The sequence below is a fragment of the Mauremys reevesii genome, linkage group 4 (genome assembly GCF_016161935.1).
Source record: "Mauremys reevesii isolate NIE-2019 linkage group 4, ASM1616193v1, whole genome shotgun sequence".
NCBI classification, from domain to species: Eukaryota; Metazoa; Chordata; order Testudines; family Geoemydidae; genus Mauremys; species Mauremys reevesii.
Window position 1 is genome coordinate 134,803,373 of NC_052626.1, and position 21,432 is coordinate 134,824,804.

The 21,432-nt window shown below is 45.5% G+C and overlaps 2 protein-coding genes across 2 annotated transcripts in view; both read left to right on the forward strand.

Moving 5' to 3' along the window:
• LOC120404018 (complement factor H-like) overlaps positions 1–3,423 on the forward strand; it is a 48,209-nt gene extending 44,786 nt beyond the window's left edge. Inside the window, exon 20 of the mRNA XM_039536031.1 lies at positions 2,260–3,423. Within this exon, the coding sequence (XP_039391965.1) occupies positions 2,260–2,281 (22 nt within the window). The 3' untranslated portion in view covers positions 2,282–3,423. The remainder of the gene's footprint in view (positions 1–2,259) is intronic.
• Positions 3,424–7,228: 3,805 nt separating this feature from the next.
• LOC120403911 (complement receptor type 1-like) overlaps positions 7,229–21,432 on the forward strand; it is a 626,098-nt gene continuing 611,894 nt past the window's right edge. The window contains exon 1 of the mRNA XM_039535862.1: positions 7,229–7,293. Coding sequence (XP_039391796.1) covers positions 7,244–7,293 — 50 coding nt within the window. The 5' untranslated portion in view covers positions 7,229–7,243. The remainder of the gene's footprint in view (positions 7,294–21,432) is intronic.

Sequence of the window (21,432 nt, forward strand, 5' to 3'; positions counted from 1 at the left end):
AAACAAAATAATAACACTACTTTGCAATATAATAAGGAAGTTTAACCTATGCTTCACATTGACTTGTGGGGGAATGGACTAGTTACCATGCAGATTTTTTTGCATCCTGTACTACCACTGTTGAGTTGTGCAAAAGTATACATGGATGTGGGGAGGGAAGCAGGAGGAAAATTTGACTCCTGAGGTTGTCATATTACATCTGACGTATCATAGCTCATTGTCCCTTCTCTTAGAATTCCTAAGTAACAAATGGTGTAGCTTATAATTCTTTCTTGAAATGTGTCTGTACTATTACCTCAATAACCACCTGCGGCAGTGAATTCACAAGTTCCCTACACGTTATGCATGCTTCTCACTGCTTGGTATATTCAGCAACTGTATAAAAATTCCTGAAAACAGAAACCTTTAAAAAATCTTTATTTTTAAAACAGCACGTTCCAAAAAGAAGGTTGTGGAGTTGTACAACTCCTTCCCCCTCAGCAACACCTTATCCCTCATGTCTAAAGAGAAAAATGTACAGATGAGAAATTGTTTTCATATTATATGATGTCCCCCAAAATTTGTCATTGTTGGTTGCTTCCTCTGAGTATCAATAAAACAGCAATACTTGATTTGATCCCAAACAAGGTGAAGTCCAAAGCTTTCCCCCTTGGTATTAGCAGGTTTCTAACACACACCACACAATCCCAGTGAATATTCTAACTTCTTGAAAGTGTGGGACATAAGTTTTTGGTGTATTTTGGAGGAAGTTTTACAGAGAAAAACAATGTTTTATAATATCTTGCTCTTGTTCCTGTTAAAATTTCCAAGTAGTAAGGGTTCCACCACTTCCCCGGTAGAGAATACCATAGCTTAATGCATGTTGCCATCAAAATAGCTTCCTAATAGCCTAAATTTAATCTTAGTTCATTTATAAGCTCTTCTTTTAGAAACTATTAATTTTTTTCTTTTATTTTTGCAAACATATTTTATTCAATTAGTGTTCTCTCCTTTTTCTGCTGTTCCGTTCTTACATTAGAAATCCAGATCCCTGAAGCTCCAATTTCCAAGAACATATCAACTACCAATGGATGAAACAAAATCTAAACTGGGTCTTGAAAGGCATATTTTGTAATGGAAAAATATCTTCTTCCACCTAAAAATATGTAGATGGTGTCTTCTGATTCAGTTATTTGAGAGAACAGGGTAGAATTATACCATGTTAAATTCAAATTGAGAATATAATCTATAGGTTCTTCTAACCTTTTCTTTCTTGACGTGAACTGAAATGTTGCATGTGACATCACTGTTGGGTTAACCACTAATCTACTAGATTTCTTCTATATAATGCTTTTCTGCAAACACAACAGACTTGAACATTGTGTTCTTTCAGTCTTTTAAATGAAGTTGATTGAAAAATGATATCTAACTTGTAAATCTAATCTCTATTTCATTACTTCCATATATCTCTATTTTAATATTGAAGGAACAAATCATATTGTATTCTTTGGGTGAAAAAAAAATGCATAACACAAAGATTATAAGCAAATATAAGATTGTCCCGTATGGGGACATGTACTAGTTGTTCATCAAACTAATCAAATTCCTCCCCTGAAGAGCTTTGCTCTCTTTAGTATATATCACAAAGAGGTTCAGAATTTGATTTCATAAGGACTTTAGTACTTTACAAGGTATTTGCAGTAGCCATTATTAACCAAGATTGATATTCAATATGACTAGAAACTGAAACTAATATTCCTCTTTTAAAATGTAGTTTACATACATTGATGTAGATGTTGACTCCTGATACAGGGGGAAACTTCCAAAGGAATTCCGCAGCTCAGCTTTATTTTATAGTGAGGAGTGGGGCATGGGGGACCCAGGAATAGTTTGGTTCTTTTATGTAAATAACATTTTTTCATTGTTTGTCCTTGCAGTTACTAACTCTGCTTACTAATTAGCCCTAGCCCCTGTTATAGCCATAATGCATGTTTTCTCCTACTTTTTCTATTGTTAGGGAAATATTATGAACACTGCTTTAACATGAAATCGATTGAAAATATATTTCTATTGTATGCTATTGTTAGACATCAGGTAATTTTTTAAATAAAAAAAAATTAACATCTACCAACTTTTTAATACAAAACTAATATTTGTTCTTGAAGGTACTGTAAAGTACAACATCTGAAAAGTTTAAAGTATCATATAGACTAAAGTCTAAAGCTGTAGAAGACTAAAATATATAACTATTTTGATATTAACTGTTTTTGTTTTTTTCAGGATGAAGATTGGTGCTAGTTAATGGCTTACAAATTAACAGACAATATTGGAAGAAGAGAATGGAAAAGTTTTAGGAAATAAGCTTCATACATTTGCACTGAATTTCGGTAGTGAAAATAGACCCCTCTCGGGCACTTTCACTACAACTTTTCTCCTTTGAACTGGACTTGTAATTGGAATCCACTGCATTTGAAAAAAGTAAAGGAAGTGGATCATCCCTTTTGTCTTTAAAAACTGGTTTCTGAAGCAAGCAAAGGCAGTTGGCAGCATCAAAATTACTTGCTGTTCTGTACACGCAGCTGGCTCCTTATTCCATCTCTCCATAGTGCTAAATGTTTCACCTGTTAAAGAACATGTTGGCCATCTGAGCGTGGCATAGTTTGGATTGTGGGTTTTAGCTGAAGGTGGCAAGAGAGCCTGTTTAGGTGCCTGCTTACAGGCTTCCATCATGATGTGCGTAATATTAGTCTTTAAACCTAAATGTCAAGGTGCCAGACTCTAAATGGAATGTTGTGGATTCTTGATGTGACCTTTCTTCAGATTTAGTCTTCAGCTGCAGATGTTTGTTGAAGTGAGAATCTCTTCAGATAAATCCACCTTTCGTTCCCAGCTCTATAACTTCAGTTTCTTTTTACAAATTTGAGATATAGTGTCTCCCCTAAGAGAAAAGAGTGACGTGTGTGAATTTACGTGGGGTTCCAGAGATATTCAGAATACTCGTCACTGAGTTTTTAATAAAATGTACTGAAAATAAGGCATCCTGTTTCTTTCCCACAATCAACTAGCACTTTATAAGAAGTAAGCAATGAAATCAAAAGTGTACTCCATAGCAAGTTCTCCGGTGGTTTAGTGACTAAATTAATGTTTGTTTAATTTAATGTTTTAGTAATAGTAATAGACCTCCAATGTCTTTGGAGGTCTGAAAACAAGCTTTTTAAATTCAGGAAATGGCACTCTCTGCTGGTAAGATGGAGGTGATTGTAATCCAATACATTATTATAACGTATTTTATAATTTAAAACGTTTATATTTTTATAATCCCAGCTATGTTGTTTTGCATAAATCTTTCCACAGGTGGTGAAACTGTAACTGAAGGAATTTGTGGAATTTATGATGTCATCTTTTTTAATGTATTTTTCTTAAATAAAAGGAATACTGAATGAAGACTCTAGTATCCTCTTTTTTCCATAGTTGTTACTATAAACTGATTATTTACAGGTGATGTTGAAATCTAACCCTCTGTCGTGATCCAGTCACTAGCTGCTAGCAGAACAGAAGAAAATGTGTAATTTTCCTCTTGCAAATAATCATCTTTCTTTTCTAGGGTACAGGGATTTTCCCTGACAAATGCAAAAGGTATGTCATTTTGTTGAATAATTCCTCTTTGTCTGGCCCGGGGTCCCACAGGATCTCTGTCAGGAGGAGATCCCACTGCAGCTGAGCTGTGGGCAATGCTCTGGCAACAACCTGCAGCCACAACTTCCCCCTGGACCCTGCCTCCTGTTAGTGTGAACAAGCAGCGGGAGGAGCAGCCGGAAATGGTGCTGTGGTGCATTCCTTCTGCCTTAAATCCCTGATGTTCATCATAGGGTCACAGTCTAACAGGGACAAGAGCTTCTTGCTGGGGATGCATCTCCTGCTCTGGAGCAATACGGGAGGGAAGAGGGAAGGGCTATGCATGCTTCCCATCCCAGTTCCCTGAGTCCACACTATTTCCCACTCTCCTCCCCCCACATAATGGGGAAGATCAGGGACCGATCCATATACTAATTTTAAACTACACTTTGGTCCTATGCATTAGACCTGAGCTAGGGGTCCTGCTGATTTTTTTTTCTTTCATTTTGTAATGAAGCAGCAAAAAGGTTAATGTTGGACCTGTAAAAACAATCTCTTATTTCTAGTTAGGGAAAATGAGCCTTGCAGTCTGTCCCAAGGGGCACACTGAGGCTATTACGATCCAAGTGTCTCTCTGCCCATCGGCGGCCCTGATGATCAACTCTTCCCCTTCCCTCCCAGCACCCACTCTCTGCCGCAATCAGCTGTTTTGCGGCATACAGCCAGCTCTGGGAGGAAGGTGGTGGAGCTGAGACAGGGCACACTCAGGGGAGGGGGCAGAATTAGGTGAGAAGAAGCAGGATGGGGGCAGAGCAGGGGGTTGAGCACCCCCCCAGGCCCAAAGGAAGCCGGTGCCTATGTCTTCTCCCCACACATTAATAAGATCCAGCGCCCTCTGTGTACGCCGTGCTGGAGCTTGTTTGTGGCCTTGAGTCTCCATGATCAGCTGTGCCGGCGAGCTCTCCATGCTGATCAAACAGAAAATGAAAATTCTAAAGTTCCCCGGGGCTTTAAGGGGGATGTGGCTGTTTCCTGTGTACCTGGCTGACATGCAGTGAATTGAAAGTGCTCTCCAGAGCGGTCACAGCGGAGCACTGTGGGACACCTCCTGGAGACCAATTCATTTGAATTACACAGCGCACTGTTTACACTATTCCCATGTCGACCAGTGGATGTTGAATCAATTGCAATACCTCTCACGAATGTGGAGTACAGAAATCAATGTTACAGGCCACTTAGGTCGGCGGAAGGGACTCGGTAGTGTAGACTCGTTATTAAATCGACCTAATGCGGCCTATGCTGACCTAACTTTGTAGTGTAGACCAGGCCTTAGTCATCTGTCAAGCACCTAGCCTGTTTGGTTGTTATAAAATACCATTGTCTTCACTCTTCATGACAACGTTTACATTCATTTTGCAGAGAGTCGGTAACAACTGGAAAAATTAGTAAAGGTTTTGAGGCAAATCCTGCAGTCTTTAAATAAGGACTGGGTATGTACTGACTAAACAGCCATCAAAGTTAGCAACTCTGGCTTAATTTAAGGACTGAGGAATGATTTCAGGTGTTGGCCTATTGTTTGGGATGAGGAACAGGTGGCTGGGCTAAGGGCCTGCTTTACCCTGGGAAGGATACCCAGAGCCTGGGGAAAACACGCTGAGGAAAACACACTGGTATTCAACCTCTTGGTTAACTATCACCCATGCCCCTCTCTTCTCCCAGGGGCTCATTACTGGAGTCAACTGACTGTTGAATTCCCCAGAAACAAAAGGGAAAGTAGCCATTTCAATCAATATTTTCAGCTGTGTTCACCTTCACACAAGGCCTGGAGGGCTCAATATGGCTAATTGGGCCAATTAACTGCCCAGTCTGCACCTGGAGAAGACTGGGATTTAAGTAGATCAAGTGCAACTGGGTAGGGCCCCTATAAACCAGGAAGCCTAGCAACAGAAGGGGCTGGAAGGAGGAAGTCTTCAGTTGCTTTTTAGAAGAAGGAAAGTGTATTGGGAACTAGATGCCAGTAGTTTATGGTTATGCTTTGGGAGAAGGATGTGTGGCTGGGTAAGCCCAGAGAAAGGGGAGAGGCAGGTGAGGCCCAGAGGGAAAGCAACAAGATATGGAGTAGGTCAAACTTTCTCTGCTAATGAGAGGGCCCGTGAGCCAGGCCCTGGAAGAGAGGGTGGTCCTAGATTCCTCTACTAGCTACCGAGGAAGTGGTAAGACTGCCTGAGACCATCTCTCATGAGAGAGTTTGCAAACCCAGATGGGGAAACAAATGGTGACTCTGCCAGGAGGCAGAATCATGAAGAAGAGACTGGGGTTCCTGGAGTGGAAAGGTCCCTTGAGTGACAAATGAGGAAAGAGACACTGCTATAGGAGGATGCAATACCTGGCCACAGCTAATACCTGGGATAGTGTGGAGGAGGCACCACTAGTGGTGAGGTTACCCCTTGAGATGCTGTCAGTCCCTTAGGGCACCATTTTGCAGTCCCCTCACTAAACCCACCCTGTCCAATGATTTTCCAACTAAATTATTACATTACACCCTGCTGATCGATTGCCAATGGTGACCAGCAGGGTAACTGGTTTAGCAACTGCAAGAGTTTCCTTCTGGGTGTCAACTGTTTGCAGTGATGCAGAAGCAGCTTCTTCAAAACGAGGTACGATTGTCGGGGCAAAGGATTGGTAACACTTTTCATCCCAGAAAGGCTAATGTGACTCTGGGGAAAAGGCATCAGTATTCTGACTGCTTGCTAGATACCAGTCATACCCCCAGCCCCCAATGAGCTCAGGACTGGCATAATCTGAGCGTTGAATTCCCCAGAACGCAAGAGCCAGGTGTGTTTGTTTTTTACATTCCTTGGTAACCACTTCCTTCCACTTAGCTGATCCACGAATGTTTTATAGGGATGTATAATTCAAGGATCCAGGTCTGGTGTATATTCACTAGTTCAGTTGTGCTGCTCACTTAGGGAACTGAACATGCCCTATTTCAAGTGGCTTTATTCCTGCTGCCTCCTTGGCTCTAACGCGGTTAGCGGGCCATGGCCCTGGGTCTGGAGAAAGAGGACTGAACTAGTCCCGACAGGTGTTTGTCTCTGGAGAGCGGAGCCCCGCGGGGGAGACGCAGGGGGTCGCTGGCTGCACAGCCGGGGGAGGGCACAGAGGGAGGGAAACCCGCGGCCGGCTGGGCACGTCCCTTACACTCCGCCTGATGCGCACAAGCCCCGCAGCTGCTCCGAGCCTGGCGCGGGCTCTGCGCTGGGGGCCCCGGGGGCTGGAGGCGGGTGAAAGGGGCCGAGGGACGTGACGCTGGAACAGCCGGTGCGGGTTAGATCCGCCGCCCACGCTCCGTGTAACGGGCCCACGGCCGTGCGTGGGCTCGGGCAGGGCCTCCCACGGGGCGGGCTGGGCGCTGAGCCCGGGGGCGAACCAGTGACCCGGCCAAGCGCAGCGCCCCCGCCCCGGGTCAGGTACCTGCTGCCCGGACAGCACGTGGGTGCCGGGCAATGACACCAGCCCCGCCCCCACCCCGTTGAGACTCCGCCCCTTCCCCGCATAGCCCCGCCCCCTGAGCCGGGGCGGCCCGGGGGCTGCAGCAAACGCTCCGCAGCCTGCGCCCCGCGAGTGACCCCCCCACGCCGGCCCCGCCATGGTCTCGGCTCCGCGCTGCCCGCCCGGCGCCCGGGGGCTCCTGGCGCTGCTGCTGCCCGGGGCTCGCGGTGAGTGGGGCGGGGCTCGCCTCCCCCTGGCCCGCTTCAGGCTGTTCCCGCTCCTAGAAACCGTGACTGGCCGCGGGAGCGGAACCGGCTCGTAGCCGGCTGGGATCGGTAGAGCGGGATGGTCCGTAACGCCCGGGCCGTGCAGAGTCTGCCTGGGGCTTGCACGCTCCTGCCGGGGTGTCAGTGACACTCTTGTATCAACCCCTGCAGGAAACCAGCTGCAAAGCGGCGATGGGAACAATCCATCCACATTGTCCCCAAGGAAGCGAGTTACAGGGATTGCCCAGTTCCTAGAGTTCTGTTAAACAGCCTGTATCTCTTATAGCTGACTTGCTTCCCCCCCTGCTTCTGTCTGTCTCTCTGGCTAGGCCGGTGTGGCTCGCCTCCGAAGTTCAGTTTTGCTGAGGTGCCCAGGGGAGTGAGGAGTAGCTATCCTGTTGGATTCCATCTGAGCTACTCCTGTCGCCCGGGATACACTTTGGACTCTCAAAAGTCTCCTGTAGTTACATGTGGTGCAGATTCAACATGGTCAATAGAGCCTGAGTTTTGTGTAGGTGAGTGTTTTTGTCGCTTTTGTGTCTAACTGATTTACAAGCCACCTTTACCCCCAAACAAGGGAGTCCCAATTCTGTAACCGGTTCACTGTTAACCACTGGCTTCCATGAACACTTTCTAAATCCCCTTTAGTCAGTTCTTGCTTAGATTAATAGTTTGGAATTTTAACTAAAAACGTAATTAAAAAACCCAACACTTATGTATCTTGGCAGGTCACTTTAAGAGCAGCTGACATACCAACTTCCAGTCATTTCTGTTTTCTGAGTCAGATGCTCCCAGGCTTAAAAGGAAGGATAGATTTACCACCTTTCTTGACCCTTGTTATGCATCAGCATGTTATAGATCCTAGACATGCATTATTCTGAAGTTGCTTTCTTGTCCACCAGAGACCCCACTGTCCATATGATGCTCCTATGACTATTGGTAGCATTCAGTGCCCACCAGTGAAGTTACTGGAATTTGGTACTTTATCTATACCGGTACTTTATCTCTGCTTTAAATGGAGGTATAAAATAAAGGACATTTAAACCTTAACCTGCTTTAATTTCCCCAATTATCTTGGTTCTTACCAGGTCACATCTTGTCCAGTGTTCTATGCAAATACTCAAATGCAGCTCCAGCTACAACTTGCTGCAGTTAAATTAATCATGTTAATTGGATTTCCCGTTCCTGGCTTAGGGAACATCACAAATTCTGCAACCAAGTGAAAAACCTTGGTGTACTATCTCCTTTTGAAAAATTGAAATCACTCTATTCCCTAATGCCTATGTGAGGAGGAACTATTTATTTATTGGTTATCTTAGAAAACTGAGTATAGAATTCAGCCATAGTAAAATCACTTTACTAAAAGTAAACCCCGTATTGAATAACAATGTAGTACAAACTTGGTAAAATGCTAATTCATACTAAAACTCCCAGATTCCAGCGCCACTCAGGTTGGGCCCAGCTCTCATGATGACAGCAGCTTGGGTAGGCAGAGGCAGATTAGGGGTTTGTGGGGCCCCTACATGGAGGGCCCCTTCTCTGGCAGGAGTGCTGGGTGGGTGCATAAAGTGGGTTGGGGTACAGGGGCACCCATTTTTCTGGGGGGCCCCCAATTGACCAAGGCCTTGGGCAAGGGCCCTGTTGGGTCAGTGGCTAATGTGCCATGGTGGGTAAGCTAAATCTGAGTGGCACTGACCCCATGAGCCAGGTCACAACTCCACTCTCACAAATTTGGTCGGGGGTGGGGGGGAGAAACTGTAGTGACGTTACAATCCTGGAGGTTGCAACAACTGAAGCAGCAGAGAGCAGCTCAGCCAGCCCCTTTGGCACAGGAACTGCAGGCACCACCACTGTGGGGTGAGTGCCAGGCAGGGCCCAACCCTCCTGGGATACAGGATCTGACTGAAACCACCCCAGGGCCTCCATGCACACACTATTTACTGAGTCATGACAGGCCATAAACATTTGCAAATGGGTCCTCAGCCCAGAAAAAGTTAACCACTGGATTAGACCTTTGGCTTCATCTGCCATAGTATTTGCTATATTAGGGGGTACAAGTTAGCATATCCTTTTTTTCTTTTTCCCATTAAGGTAATAAGAGGGAACACTAATATTAGTCTTGTCTTCTAGGAAGACCATGTAAACCACTAGAATTAGAAAATGGCAGAGCTGATTTGACCGATCTCCGGTTTGGTGCAACAGCAACCTTCTCCTGTAATGAAGGGTGAGTGGCAAGTTGCTTCTTTTGACTAATGAACAGAACCTAGATTGGTGTAAAACTGCTGGTGAAGTCAGGCAAAATAAGTCTAGACAGCCTGCTTAACTTCAAGAACATAAGGGAGTCATGTGCTATACATCTTGGCCATGGGCTGGGCCCTTGTTAAGAATTACACCTGCGATTTTCAAAGGAGTTGAAGGATGCTAGCCACACATTTATGGCGGCTCTTCAGAGGGAGATGGGCACTTAACTCGCTCAGGTGCTTTTGGAAATCCCAGCCTAAACCTTCAACAGGTCATCATGAGTCCTAAGGGAAAGCCCCACCTGAAGGGTAATGTGATACTTGCTGATCAGTGCCATCTCTGCCGTGTTACAGGGACTGTTACTGGTCAGTCCTAGGATCTTGAATCGGTGCTGGGATTGTAGGACAGAATATTGCCCATAAAAGGCAGCACCGGCTAGAAGCAGCTTTCTTCCTACTCTACCACAGCAAATATTTGCATGTCCCTTTGTTATAGCTGTCAATAGTTATCAGGGTAGTGTCAGGTTCAGTTGTTGCTTTTGTCCATATGGATTATGTGACAAGCCTTGGGGAATCATAAATGGGTTGTGGCCTCATTCCACTGAGCAGGTGCTTTCTGGGTGTTGAGATAACTGAATAGATTGCATTGTATGGGGACCAAAAAACACAGCCAACAAGTGCAGGTTTTTTCCCCCCCAGTGTATCACAACCCCTGCTGCCAGGTGAAGCCCTCTAAAGTTTAAGTCCTCTGGGAAAAGGAGTCAGATGTCACTGGGTGGAAGCCGACCCCGAGTCTGAGTGAGGAGAGATGGTGGGGGAGGTAACTCCCTGATGGTTGCTGGTTTGCCAAACCCCATGCAAGTTAAATGCCTTTTTCTGTGAATTGGTTGTCAGCCTGCCTTCTGGGTGAAGTAGGCTGATCCACAGTTGAAGGATTTGTGTAGGCAGGGTTTCCTTGCAGTAGCCTACATGGACTGAAGGCCTTGGATTTGTGCAGGCCCATGAGTTCAGGGTTAGGTCTTGGACAGTTAAGATGCTTCAGTTTGAATATGGAAGGATGATGTGTCAGGTGGGTGATAACTCAGGGCAGCTGACTTCTCCCCATCGCTTCTTTCAGGATGGGTTGTCTTTAGGTCTGACTTTTATTTTACAAAACATTGCTGGGGAGGAAAGGTAAGGGGAGCTGCGTAAGCTGAGTCATTGACAACTGGGGTAACACCTGGGCATTCAGAGAAGAGGTGTCTAGTACTGCTGCAGATAAAAACATAGTAATTCTAAGGTGCAGAATGGCAGCAGCTCTCATTTCAAACACTCTCCTACGTCTTTAGAAACATCAGATAAGGCACAGCCTCCTACCCAGCAAGGCCAAACCCTTTTTTCACATGAAAGCACCGTGAGCAGACCAGTTGTGTCTAAAATAACATGATTTCCTGGGCATTTATTAAATTCTATAGCAGGGATGATTAGAGCCCTCTTCCACCTGTTACAAGTAGTAAGGAATGCAAATATTTATCTCCAGGTTAGAAGAAGGATCATTTGTTCACCTTTGTAGATAATTAACAAACATTCCCAAGCATCTGACTAGTGTAGACAAGAAGTGAGGGCACTCTCGTTAACAGTTTATAGCTCTAGATTGCCTTTAATTACTTGTTGTTCCTTAGTCCTATAGTGTTAGACCGGGGTTGGCAACCTTTGAGAAGTGGTGTGCCGAGTCTTCATTTATTGACTCTAATTTAAGGTTTTGCATGCCAATAATACATGTTAACCTTTTTAGAAGGTCTTTTTCTATGTCTATACTATATAACTAAACTATTGTATGTAAAGTAAATAAGGTTTCAGAATGTTTAAGAAGTTTCATTTAAAATTAAATTAAAATGCAGAGCCCCTGGATTGGTGGCCAGGACCTGGGCAGTGTGAGTGCCACTGAAAATCAGCTTGCGTGCCACCTTCAGCACCCGTGCCATAGTTGCCTACCCCTGTGTTAGACACATCATGTTTTAAAGCAGAGATGACCCTGGTCAATCATTTGTCTCCACCTACTGGCATAAAGAAACCATGTTCCATCTTTCTGAACTGTAACCTAGTTCTTTCCTTACTTCAGTAACAAACTTGAACCTTTTTTCTTTAGTTACAAAATAATTGGACTGACTTCTGCCCAATGTGTGATTGCAGGAAATGGAGTTGATTGGGATAAGGAGGTTCCACTTTGCCAAGGTAAACTAATTTTAATGATTTTAAGAACAGTTGATGTCTGGAGATGATGCAGCATAGCTGGTGCTTCAGAGGAGTCTCTATTCTTTATCTTTCAATCCAAAAAAGAGTAAAACTGGAGGACGTATGTTTGGTTGGGGAGAGAATGAAATCCTAATGTGGTTCACTGTGGTGTTTGGATGACTCCTATAGGATCAAAGTCCCTTCTAGATTGTTTACCTGGCACGGTTTAATATTCAGAATCCAACATGGCTCATGGCTCTTCATTATTGTATCTGTGTAATCCTGCTGTTCACTAAGTAAAAGGCATGATGATGAACATAAGAGTGGCTGTATTGGGTCGGACCAAAGGTCCATCTAGCCCAGTATCCTGTCTAGCGACAGTGGCCAATGCCAGGTGCCCCAGAGGGAGTGAACCTAACAGGTAATGATCAAGTGATCTCTGTCCTGCCATCCATCTCCACCCTCTGACAAACAGAGGCTAGGGACACCATTCCTTACCCATCCTGGCTAATGGCCACTAATGGACTTAACCTCCATTAATTTATCCAGTTCTCTTGCAAACGCTGTTATAGTCCTAGCCTTTGAATGACTTCAAGAAGTCTTGGCCCTTCCTAAACCTGATGACCCACTTAATGGTAGACTTGCTGTTCTAACAGACTTCATGTTTGGTGTAACAATAAACTTCATCTGTGAAGAGGGGTGAGCAATGGGCAGCTTGTGCTGATAGATTTATAGCTTTTTAATTCCCAAAGGGACCATTATGATTGTCTAGTCTGACCTCCTGTATAACACAGCCCAGAACATTTCATCCACTGATGCCTGCATCAAGCCCATATTTGTATTTGAGCTAGAATATTTTTAGAAAATTCCAATCTCGATTTGGAGATTTCACCACATCCCTAGGTATGTTGCTCAAATATTTATCTCTATTGTTAAATTCAGACTACACACACAGCACAAATTCTCATTTCAGCTTCCAGCTGTTGTATCTTTTTATGCCTTTTTCTGCTAAATTAAAGAGGCCTCTTTGAAATCTTCTAACCCTACAGGTACTTACAGACCGTCCATGATTAAGTCATCTCTTAACCTTCTCTTTGAAAAGCTAAATAGATTGAGCTTCCTCCAGATTTTCCGAGCCTCAAATCATTCTTGTAGCCTTTTTCTGAACGCTTCCCAATTTAATATCTTTGTTTTGAAGTTTGAATAGCCGAATTGGAGTCAGTATTTTTGTGGTAGTCTCACGGCTGCTGTATATAAAGGTAATACCACCTCCTGACTCGTACATGGATACACCAGCAGGGGACAATTCAGTATTGCATTAGCCCTGTTAGCCACAGCATCTCACTAGGAGCTCATGTTCACTTGTTTATCCACCACGACCCCCAAGTCCTTTTTCAGAACGACTGCTTTCCAGGATAGTCTTCCCATTCTGTGTGACTGGTGTTCTTTTTCCCCTAGACCTATACCTTTGTATTTAGCTATATTAAAACTCATGGTGTTCAGATGAGCCCAGTTTACCAAGCAATCCAGATAACTATGTATTTTGCCGCCCCAAGCATGGGAGTCAGGCAGCCTTTGGAGGCATGCCTGCAGGAGGACCGCTGGTATCACGGATTTGGCGGCATGCCTGTGGGAGGTCCACCGGTCCCACAGCTTTGGCATACCTGCCGCCTAATTGCTGCTGAAGCCACGAGACCGGCGGACCTCCCGCAGGCATGCTGCCAAAGGCTGCCTGACTGCCGCCCTCACGGCAACTGGCAGGCCACCCCCACCCCATGGCTTGCCACCCCAGGCACACGCTTGGAACGCTGGTGCCAGGAGCTGCCCCTGAGTGACATGGAATCCTGGAAAAGCTCCATGTGGGGGGAGAGGCTGGCAACATGAGACTGACTACTCACATGGAGGGGAGGGCCGGACAAGGTGTTCTGCTTCTCAAAGGGAGAAGCTGTGCCAAGACAGAGGATGGAGCAGCGCTTGGAGCTGGGTGGGGAATGGGGGGAGGAGGAGGAGGACAGAGTGGAGTTTATTCAGCTTCTGTCCCCACTTAGAGTCCACAGAAGAAGAATACTGGAGCTGATTGAAATTTTTTCAACAAAGTTTTTGTCAGTCCTTTTTTGAAAAAGCAAATTGTTTTGAGAAAAATGGTCAGCGTTATTAAGTTTTATTTTCCATGTCAGTTTTTCCCCAAAACTCATATCAATGTTATTGAAATGGCCAAGAAACTTACTGAAAACTCTATTTTATGGGTGCTTTTTAAAAAAGTGATCATATAATAGAATCATAGAATATCAGGGTTGGAAGGGACCTCAGGAGGTCATCTAGTCCCACCCCCTGCTCAAAGAAGGACCAGTTCCCAACTAAATCATCCCAGCCGGGGCTATGTCAAGCCTGACCTTAAAAACCTCTAAGGAAGGAGATTCCACCACCTCCCTAGGTAACCCATTCCAGTGCTTCACCACTCTCCGAGTAAAAAAGCTTTTCCTATTATCCAACCTAAACCTCCCCCACTGCAACTTGAGACCATTACTCCTTGTTCTGTCATCTGGTACCACTGAGAACAGTCTAGATCCATTCTCTTTGGAACCCCCTTTCAGGTAGTTGAAAGCAGCTAGCAAATCCCCCCTCATTCTCTTCTGCAGACTAAACAATCCCAGTTCCCTCAGCCTCTCCTCATAAGTCATGTGCTCCAGCCCCCTAATCATTTTTGTTGCCCTCCGCTGGACTCTTTGCAATTTTTCCACATCCTTCTTGTAGTGTGGGGCCCAAAACTGGACACAGTACTCCAGATGAGGCCTCACCAATGTCGAATAAAGGGGAATGATCACGTCCCTCGATCTGCTGGCAATGCCCCTACTTATACAGCCCAAAATGCCATTGGCCTTCTTGGCAACAAGGGCACACTGTTGACTCATATCCAGCTTCTCATCCACTGTAACCCCTAGGTCTTTTTCTGCAGAACTGCTGCCTAGTCATTCAGGCCCTAGTCTGTAGCAGTGCATGGGATTCTTCCATCCTAAGTGCAGGACTCTGCACTTGTCCTCGTTGAACCCCATCAGATTTCTTTTGGCCCAATCCTCTAATTTGTCTAGGTCCCTCTGTATCCTATCCCTACCCTCCAGTATATCTACCACTCCTCCCAGTTTAGTGTCATCTGCAAACTTGCTGAGGGTGCAGTCCACACCATCCTCCAGATCATTAATGAAGATATTGAACAAAACTGGCCCCAGGACCGACCCTTGGGGCACTCCGCTTGATACCAGCTGCCAACTAGACACAGAGCCATTGATCACTACCCGTTGAGCCCTATGATCTAGCCAGCTTTCTATCCACCTTATAGTCCGTTCATCCAGCCCATACTACTTTAACTTGCTGGCAAGACATATGTCTTCAGTCCAATGTTAGCCAAGATTCAGGCTAGTTATACATGTCCCCAGACCACTCTCCTTCCAACATCCATGCCTATTGCTCTGTCTGCCTCCACACCAATTCTCTGAGAAGCAATAGCATTCCTGGAGGATAGATCTCTATATAACCAAACCCCATTCCTCTGCGCATATGTCACGTACCTTATTTAACAGCAGGGCCCATTCTCAGCTGGTGTAAGCAGACCGAGCTCCACCTGAGTCAATGGAATTGCAATCGCTTTCACCAGCTCCGGATGGAGCCAATGACTCCAGGTAGAGCCAGCGGCACAGAGAGCGGGCCCTGCGGTACAGGGGGGAGAACGCATTCTCCAGCTGCAGCCAGACTGCACTGAGTGCTGGGAACTATCTGGCTATGGGGAGGGGGAAGGCGGCAGCACAGGTACAACGTGGCAGGAGGGCGAAACAGAAGAGCTGCAGTACAGGCACAGGGCGACAATGGGCCCTAAACCCAGGAAAAGCAATGGGTGACACAACCCAGCATGGGCTTTCCTTGCTGCATCAGCAACTCCCATCTCTCAGCCTGAAGCTTGAAAAAGACTAGATGTATTTCCCCAATAGTGATTAGGCAGGGAAGGAGTCTGCTGGCTAATTAAGGTAGAGCTGTCAGGACAGCCATTAAACAGAGGTGGCTGTGTTGGTGGGCATAACAAGCAGATTAACCAGGGCAAAATGAGATCAATGCTGCTGGCAAGTGACTCATGTCAGCTTCTTTCGGAGGCCAGGAGAAGCCAGACAAGTTGTTTTAAAACTTAATGCGAGTTTTACAAAGCTCACTCCTCTGTATGCTGATGCTGATCAGTGTCATGTGTGACACCAAAGAATCCACATGCTCCTTCTGGGAGAGGGTCCTCATTTACACACAGGAAGGGCACTGGGAAAAGATTGACACAGGAATATTGGAGGCCCCTTTGGGAATACACCACGGGTCCCTCAAAACTAGAATCCCGCCTCAGGCTGGCTGTGGTTGCAAGCAGCTAATGCTCAGAAGTACAGACCTAAACTTTTGAGTGCATGCACCCAATGGGAGATATCTTAAGGGGGGAAGGAGTGTCTGATTTTCTAAGCAGGTCCCTTTAAGCTGTCTCAAAGCAGACACCCAAAACCAGAGATAACCCAGATCACTAGTCACTTCTGAAAACATAGCCCTCAAGCCTGGGTTATTTTCATATGAACAGCTAAAAATGTCATTGGTCAAGTGTTTCCCAGCCCCCTTTGGGACGCTAGCTGCAGTATCTGACGTTGGTTTCCTGCAGCAGTGAGTTCCACAGGATGACACAAAAGCAGCATTTCCTTTGGTTTGTTCTGCCGTTTGTTTCACTGGCTGACCCTTTTGTCCTTCTATTATGGGATGATGTAAACAGCAGAGTGAGGAAGAAACACAAACACTCCCAAGGAGAAAGCAACAATGGGATTGATTTCTAGGGTATGCTGGCGATTTCATGAGCTTCCACTTAAAAAACCTTGTTTCCTTAGATGGCCCTGGCCAGTAAACCAGGCCATAACACCGATAAGGACCAGCTGAGGACACTGCTGACTTCCCTTAACTGGGCTACTTATAGAACTGCTGAAAATGACTACAGTTAGCTCTAACTTTATAGTGGCTGGAGTTTTTGTAGTGGTGGATAGGAAAATCTATGTAAAAATCAGCTTCAAGAACCATTCACATCAATAATTTGCGTGCGCCAGCCAGAAATATAAAAATATACAGAACAAGACTGGAAACAGCCTAGCAGCCAACATGGGACTACTAAAAAGTAATAATACTCAGTCCTTAGTGTCTGATCCTGTTCCCATTGGCTTCAAAAGGGGGGAGGATCCGGTCATTAAGAAGTCCCCTTCCTTGGAGGAGCTCGAATGTTTTCATGGAATGTTCAGATTTCATTTCCTTTTGATGCCATTTCCTTTTTTAATGCAAAGGCTTAGCTAGTGAAACTAGTGTTATCAATTCAACTTTTTGTATCTAGTTAGTTCCATTTGCTTGTTCTCTGCTCCACTAGTGAAAGGTTCTGAGTCAACAGAGAGGTGCAGTGAATAGGGCACTGGGTCAGGAGACATATGCTTTGTTCCCATCTAAGGTCACAAAGCAGCTCAGGTCACTTCATCTCTCTTTGCCTCTCTTCCCTCTCGCACCTTTGTCTATTTAAGTTGGAAGCTACTTGGGGCGGGGCTTCTCTCACAGCAGTCATGGACGGTAAGGCGGATAGAAAACTGGCTAGATGGTCGGGCTCAACGGGTAGTGATCAATGGTTCCATGTCTAGTTGGCAGCCGGTATCAAGTGGAGTGCCCCAAGGGTCGGTGCTGGGGCCAGTTTTATTCAATATCTTCATTAACGATCTGGAGGATGGTGTGGATTGCACCCTTAGCAAGTTTGCAGATGACACTAAACTGGGAGGAGTGGTTGATACGCTGGAGGGTAGGGCTAGGATACAGAGGGACCTAGACAAATTAGAGGATTGGGCCAAAAGAAATATGATGAGGTTCAACAAGGACAAGTGCAGAGTCCTGCATTTAGGATGGAAGAATCCTATGCACTGCTACAGACTAGGGACCGAATGGCTGGGCAGCAGTTCTGCAGAAAAGGACCTAGGGGTTATGGTGGACGAAAAGCTGAATATGAGTCAACAGTGTGCCCTTGTTGCCAAGAAAGCTAATGGCATTTTGGGTTGTATAAGTAGGGACATTTCCAGCAGATCGAGGGATGTGATCATTCCCCTCTACTCAGCACTGGTGAGGCCTCATTTGGAGTACTGTGTCCAGTTTTGGGCCCCACACTACAAGAAGGATGTGGATAAATTGGAGAGAGTCCAGCGGAGGGCAACAAAAATGATTAGGGGGCTGGAGCACATGACTTATGAGGAGAGGCTGAGGGAACTGGGATTGTTTAGCCTGCAGAAGAGAAGAATGAGGGGGGATTTGATAGCTGCTTTCAACTACCTGAAAGGGAGTTCCAAGGAGGATGGATCTAGACTGTTCTCAGTGATAGAAGATGACAGAACAAGGAGTAATGGTCTCAAGTTGCAGAGGGGGAGGTTCCGGTTGGACATTAGGAAAAACTTTTTCACTAGTAGGGTGGTGAGGAACTGGAATGCGTTACCTAGGGAGGTGGTGGAATCTCCTTCCTTAGAGGTCTTTAAGGTCAGGCTTGACAAAGCCCTGGATGGGATGATTTAGTTGGGGTTGGTCCTGCTTTGAGCAGGGGGTTGGACTAGATGACCTCCTGAGGTCCCTTCCAACCCTGAGATTCTATGATTCTATGATACCGACAGTGGCCAATGCCAGGTGCCCCAGAGGGAGTGAACCTAACAGGCAATGATCAAGTGATCTCTCTCCTGCCATTCATCTCCATCCTCTGACAAACAGAGGCTAGGGACACCATTCTTATCCATCCTAGCTAATAGCCATTTATAGACTTAGCCACCATGAATTTATCCAGTCCCCTTTTAAACATTGTTATAGTCCCAGCCTTCACAACCTCCTCAGGTAAGGAGTTCCACAAGTTGACTGTGCACTGCGTGAAGAAGAACTTCCTTTTATTTGTTTTAAACCTGCTGCCTAATAATTTCATTTGTTGACCCCTAGTTCTTGTATTATGGGAATAAGTAAATAACTTTTCCTTATCCACTTTCTCAACATCACTCATGATTTTATATACCTCTATCATATCCCCCCTTAGTCTTCTCTTTTCCAAGCTGAAGAGTCCTAGCCTCTTTAATCTTTCCTCATATGGGACCCTCTCTAAACCCCTAATCATTTTAGTTGCCCTTTTCTGAACCTTTTCTAGTGCTAGAATATCTTTTTTGAGGTGAGGATACCACATCTGTACACAGTATTTGAGATGTGGGTGTACCATAGATTTATATAAGGGAAATAATATATTCTCAGTCTTGTTTTCTATCCCCTTTTTAATGATTCCTAACATCCTGTTTGCTTTTTTGACTGCCTCTGCACACTGAGTGAACATCTTCAGAGAACTATCCACGATGACTCCAAGATCTTTTTCCTGACTCGTTGTAGCTAAATTAGCCCCCATCATGTTGTATGTATAGTTGGGGTTATTTTTTCCAGGGTGCATTACTTTACATTTATCCACATTAAATTTCATTTGCCATTTTGTTGCCCAATCACTTAGTTTTGTGAGATCTTTTTGAAGTTCTTCACAATCTGCTTTGGACTTAACTATCTTGAGCAGTTTAGTATCATCTTTGCCACCTCACTGTTTACCCCTTTCTCCAGATCATTTATGAATAAATTGAATAGGATTGGTCCCAGGACTGACCCTTGGGGAACACCACTAGTTACCCCTCTCCATTCTGAGAATTTACCATTAATTCCTACCCTTTGTTCCCTGTCCTTTAACCAGTTCTCAATCCATGAAAGGACCTTCCCTTTTATCCCATGACAGCTTAATTTACATAAGAGCCTTTGGTGAGGGACCTTGTCAAAGGCTTTCTGGAAATCTAAGTACACTATGTCCACCGGATCCCCCTTGTCCACATGTTTGTTGACCCCTTCAAAGAACTCTAATAGATTAGTAAGACACGATTTCCCTTTACAGAAACCATGTTGACTATTGCTCAACAGTTTATGTTTTTCTATGTGTCTGACAATTTTATTCTTAACTATTGTTTCGACTAATTTGCCCGGTACCGACGTTAGACTTACCGGTCTGTAATTGCCGGGATCACCTCTAGAGCCCTTTTTAAATATTGGCGTTACATTAGCTAACTTCCAGTCATTGGGTACCGATGCTGATTTATTGGACAGGTTACAAACCTTAGTTAATAGTTCTGCAACTTCACATTTGAGTTCTTTCAGAACTCTTGGGTGAATGCCATCTGGTCCCGGTGACTTGTTAATGTTGAGTTTATCAATTAATTCCAAAACCTCCTCTAGTGACACTTCAATCTGTGACAGTTCCTCAGATTTGTCACCTACAAAAGCCAGCTCAGGTTTGGGAATCTCCCTAACATCCTCAGCTGTGAAGACTGAAGCAAAGAATCCATTTAGTTTCTCCGCAATGACTTCATCGTCTTTAAGCGCTCCTTTTGTATTTCGATCGTCAAGGGGCCCCACTGGTTGTTTAGCAGGCTTCCTGCTTCTGATGTACTTAAAAAACATTTTGTTATTACCTTTGGAGTTTTTGGCTAGCTGTTCTTCAAACTCTTTGGCTTTTCTTATTACACTCTTGCACTTAAGTTGGCAGTGTTTGTGCTCCTTTCTATTTGCCTCACTAGGATTTGACTTCCACTTTATAAAGGAAGTCTTTTGATCTCTCACTGCTTCTTTTACATGGTTATTAAGACACAGTGGCTCTTTTTTAGTTCTTTTACTGTTTTTCTTAATTTGGGGTATACATTGAAGTTGGGCCTCTATTATGGTGTCTTTAAAAAGGGCCCATGCAACTTGCAGGGATTTCACTTTAGTCACTGTACCTTTTAACTTTTGTCTAACTAACCCCCTCATTTTTGTATAGTTCCCCCTTTTGAAATTAAATGCCACAGTGTTGGGCAGTTGAGGTGTTCTTCCCACCACAGGGATGTTGAATGCAATTGTATTATGGTCACTATTTCCAAGCAGTCCTGCTATAGTTACCTCTTGGACCAGCTCCTGCGCTCCAGAGCAAAGCAAACCACAGACAGAGGCTGCGGGGCAGCCGGCTCCCCAGACAGGCCCCCCGGGGGCAGGTCACACCCTGTTGATGCTAATGGCTCAGGGACTTGTGCAGACCCTGCCTTGGCTGGGGGCGGGGGGCGGTGAGAGCCCAGCTGGGACTGCCAGGCCCAAGGGCAGGGTGGGGATGGTAGAGGGGGCATCGAAGGCCCAGCTGGGACTGCCAGCTCTGGGGCCATTTCTGGCGCCAGCCATGGGAGTCACTGTCTGCCATTCACTGCTCTTGGGGCTGGGCCCCCTGGAGATTCACCCAGGGCCAGCTCTAGGCACCAGCAAACCAAGCAAGTGCTTGGGGCGGCACATTTTCAGGGGTGGCATTCTGGACAGCTTTCTTTTCCTGCTTCAGGCAGCAAAAGCCTAGAGCCAGCCCTGACAGCAGCAGCGCGTCGTGCGCAGGGGGTGCCCTGGGGCCGCTGCGGTTCGCGCCTTGGGGGAGCAGCACCCGCACCTTGTGGCTGGGCCGGGTGGGCTCCGAGCAGGGGACACTCAGGCTGGGGGCTGCCCTGCGGGGCGCACGGAGCCGCCTGCAG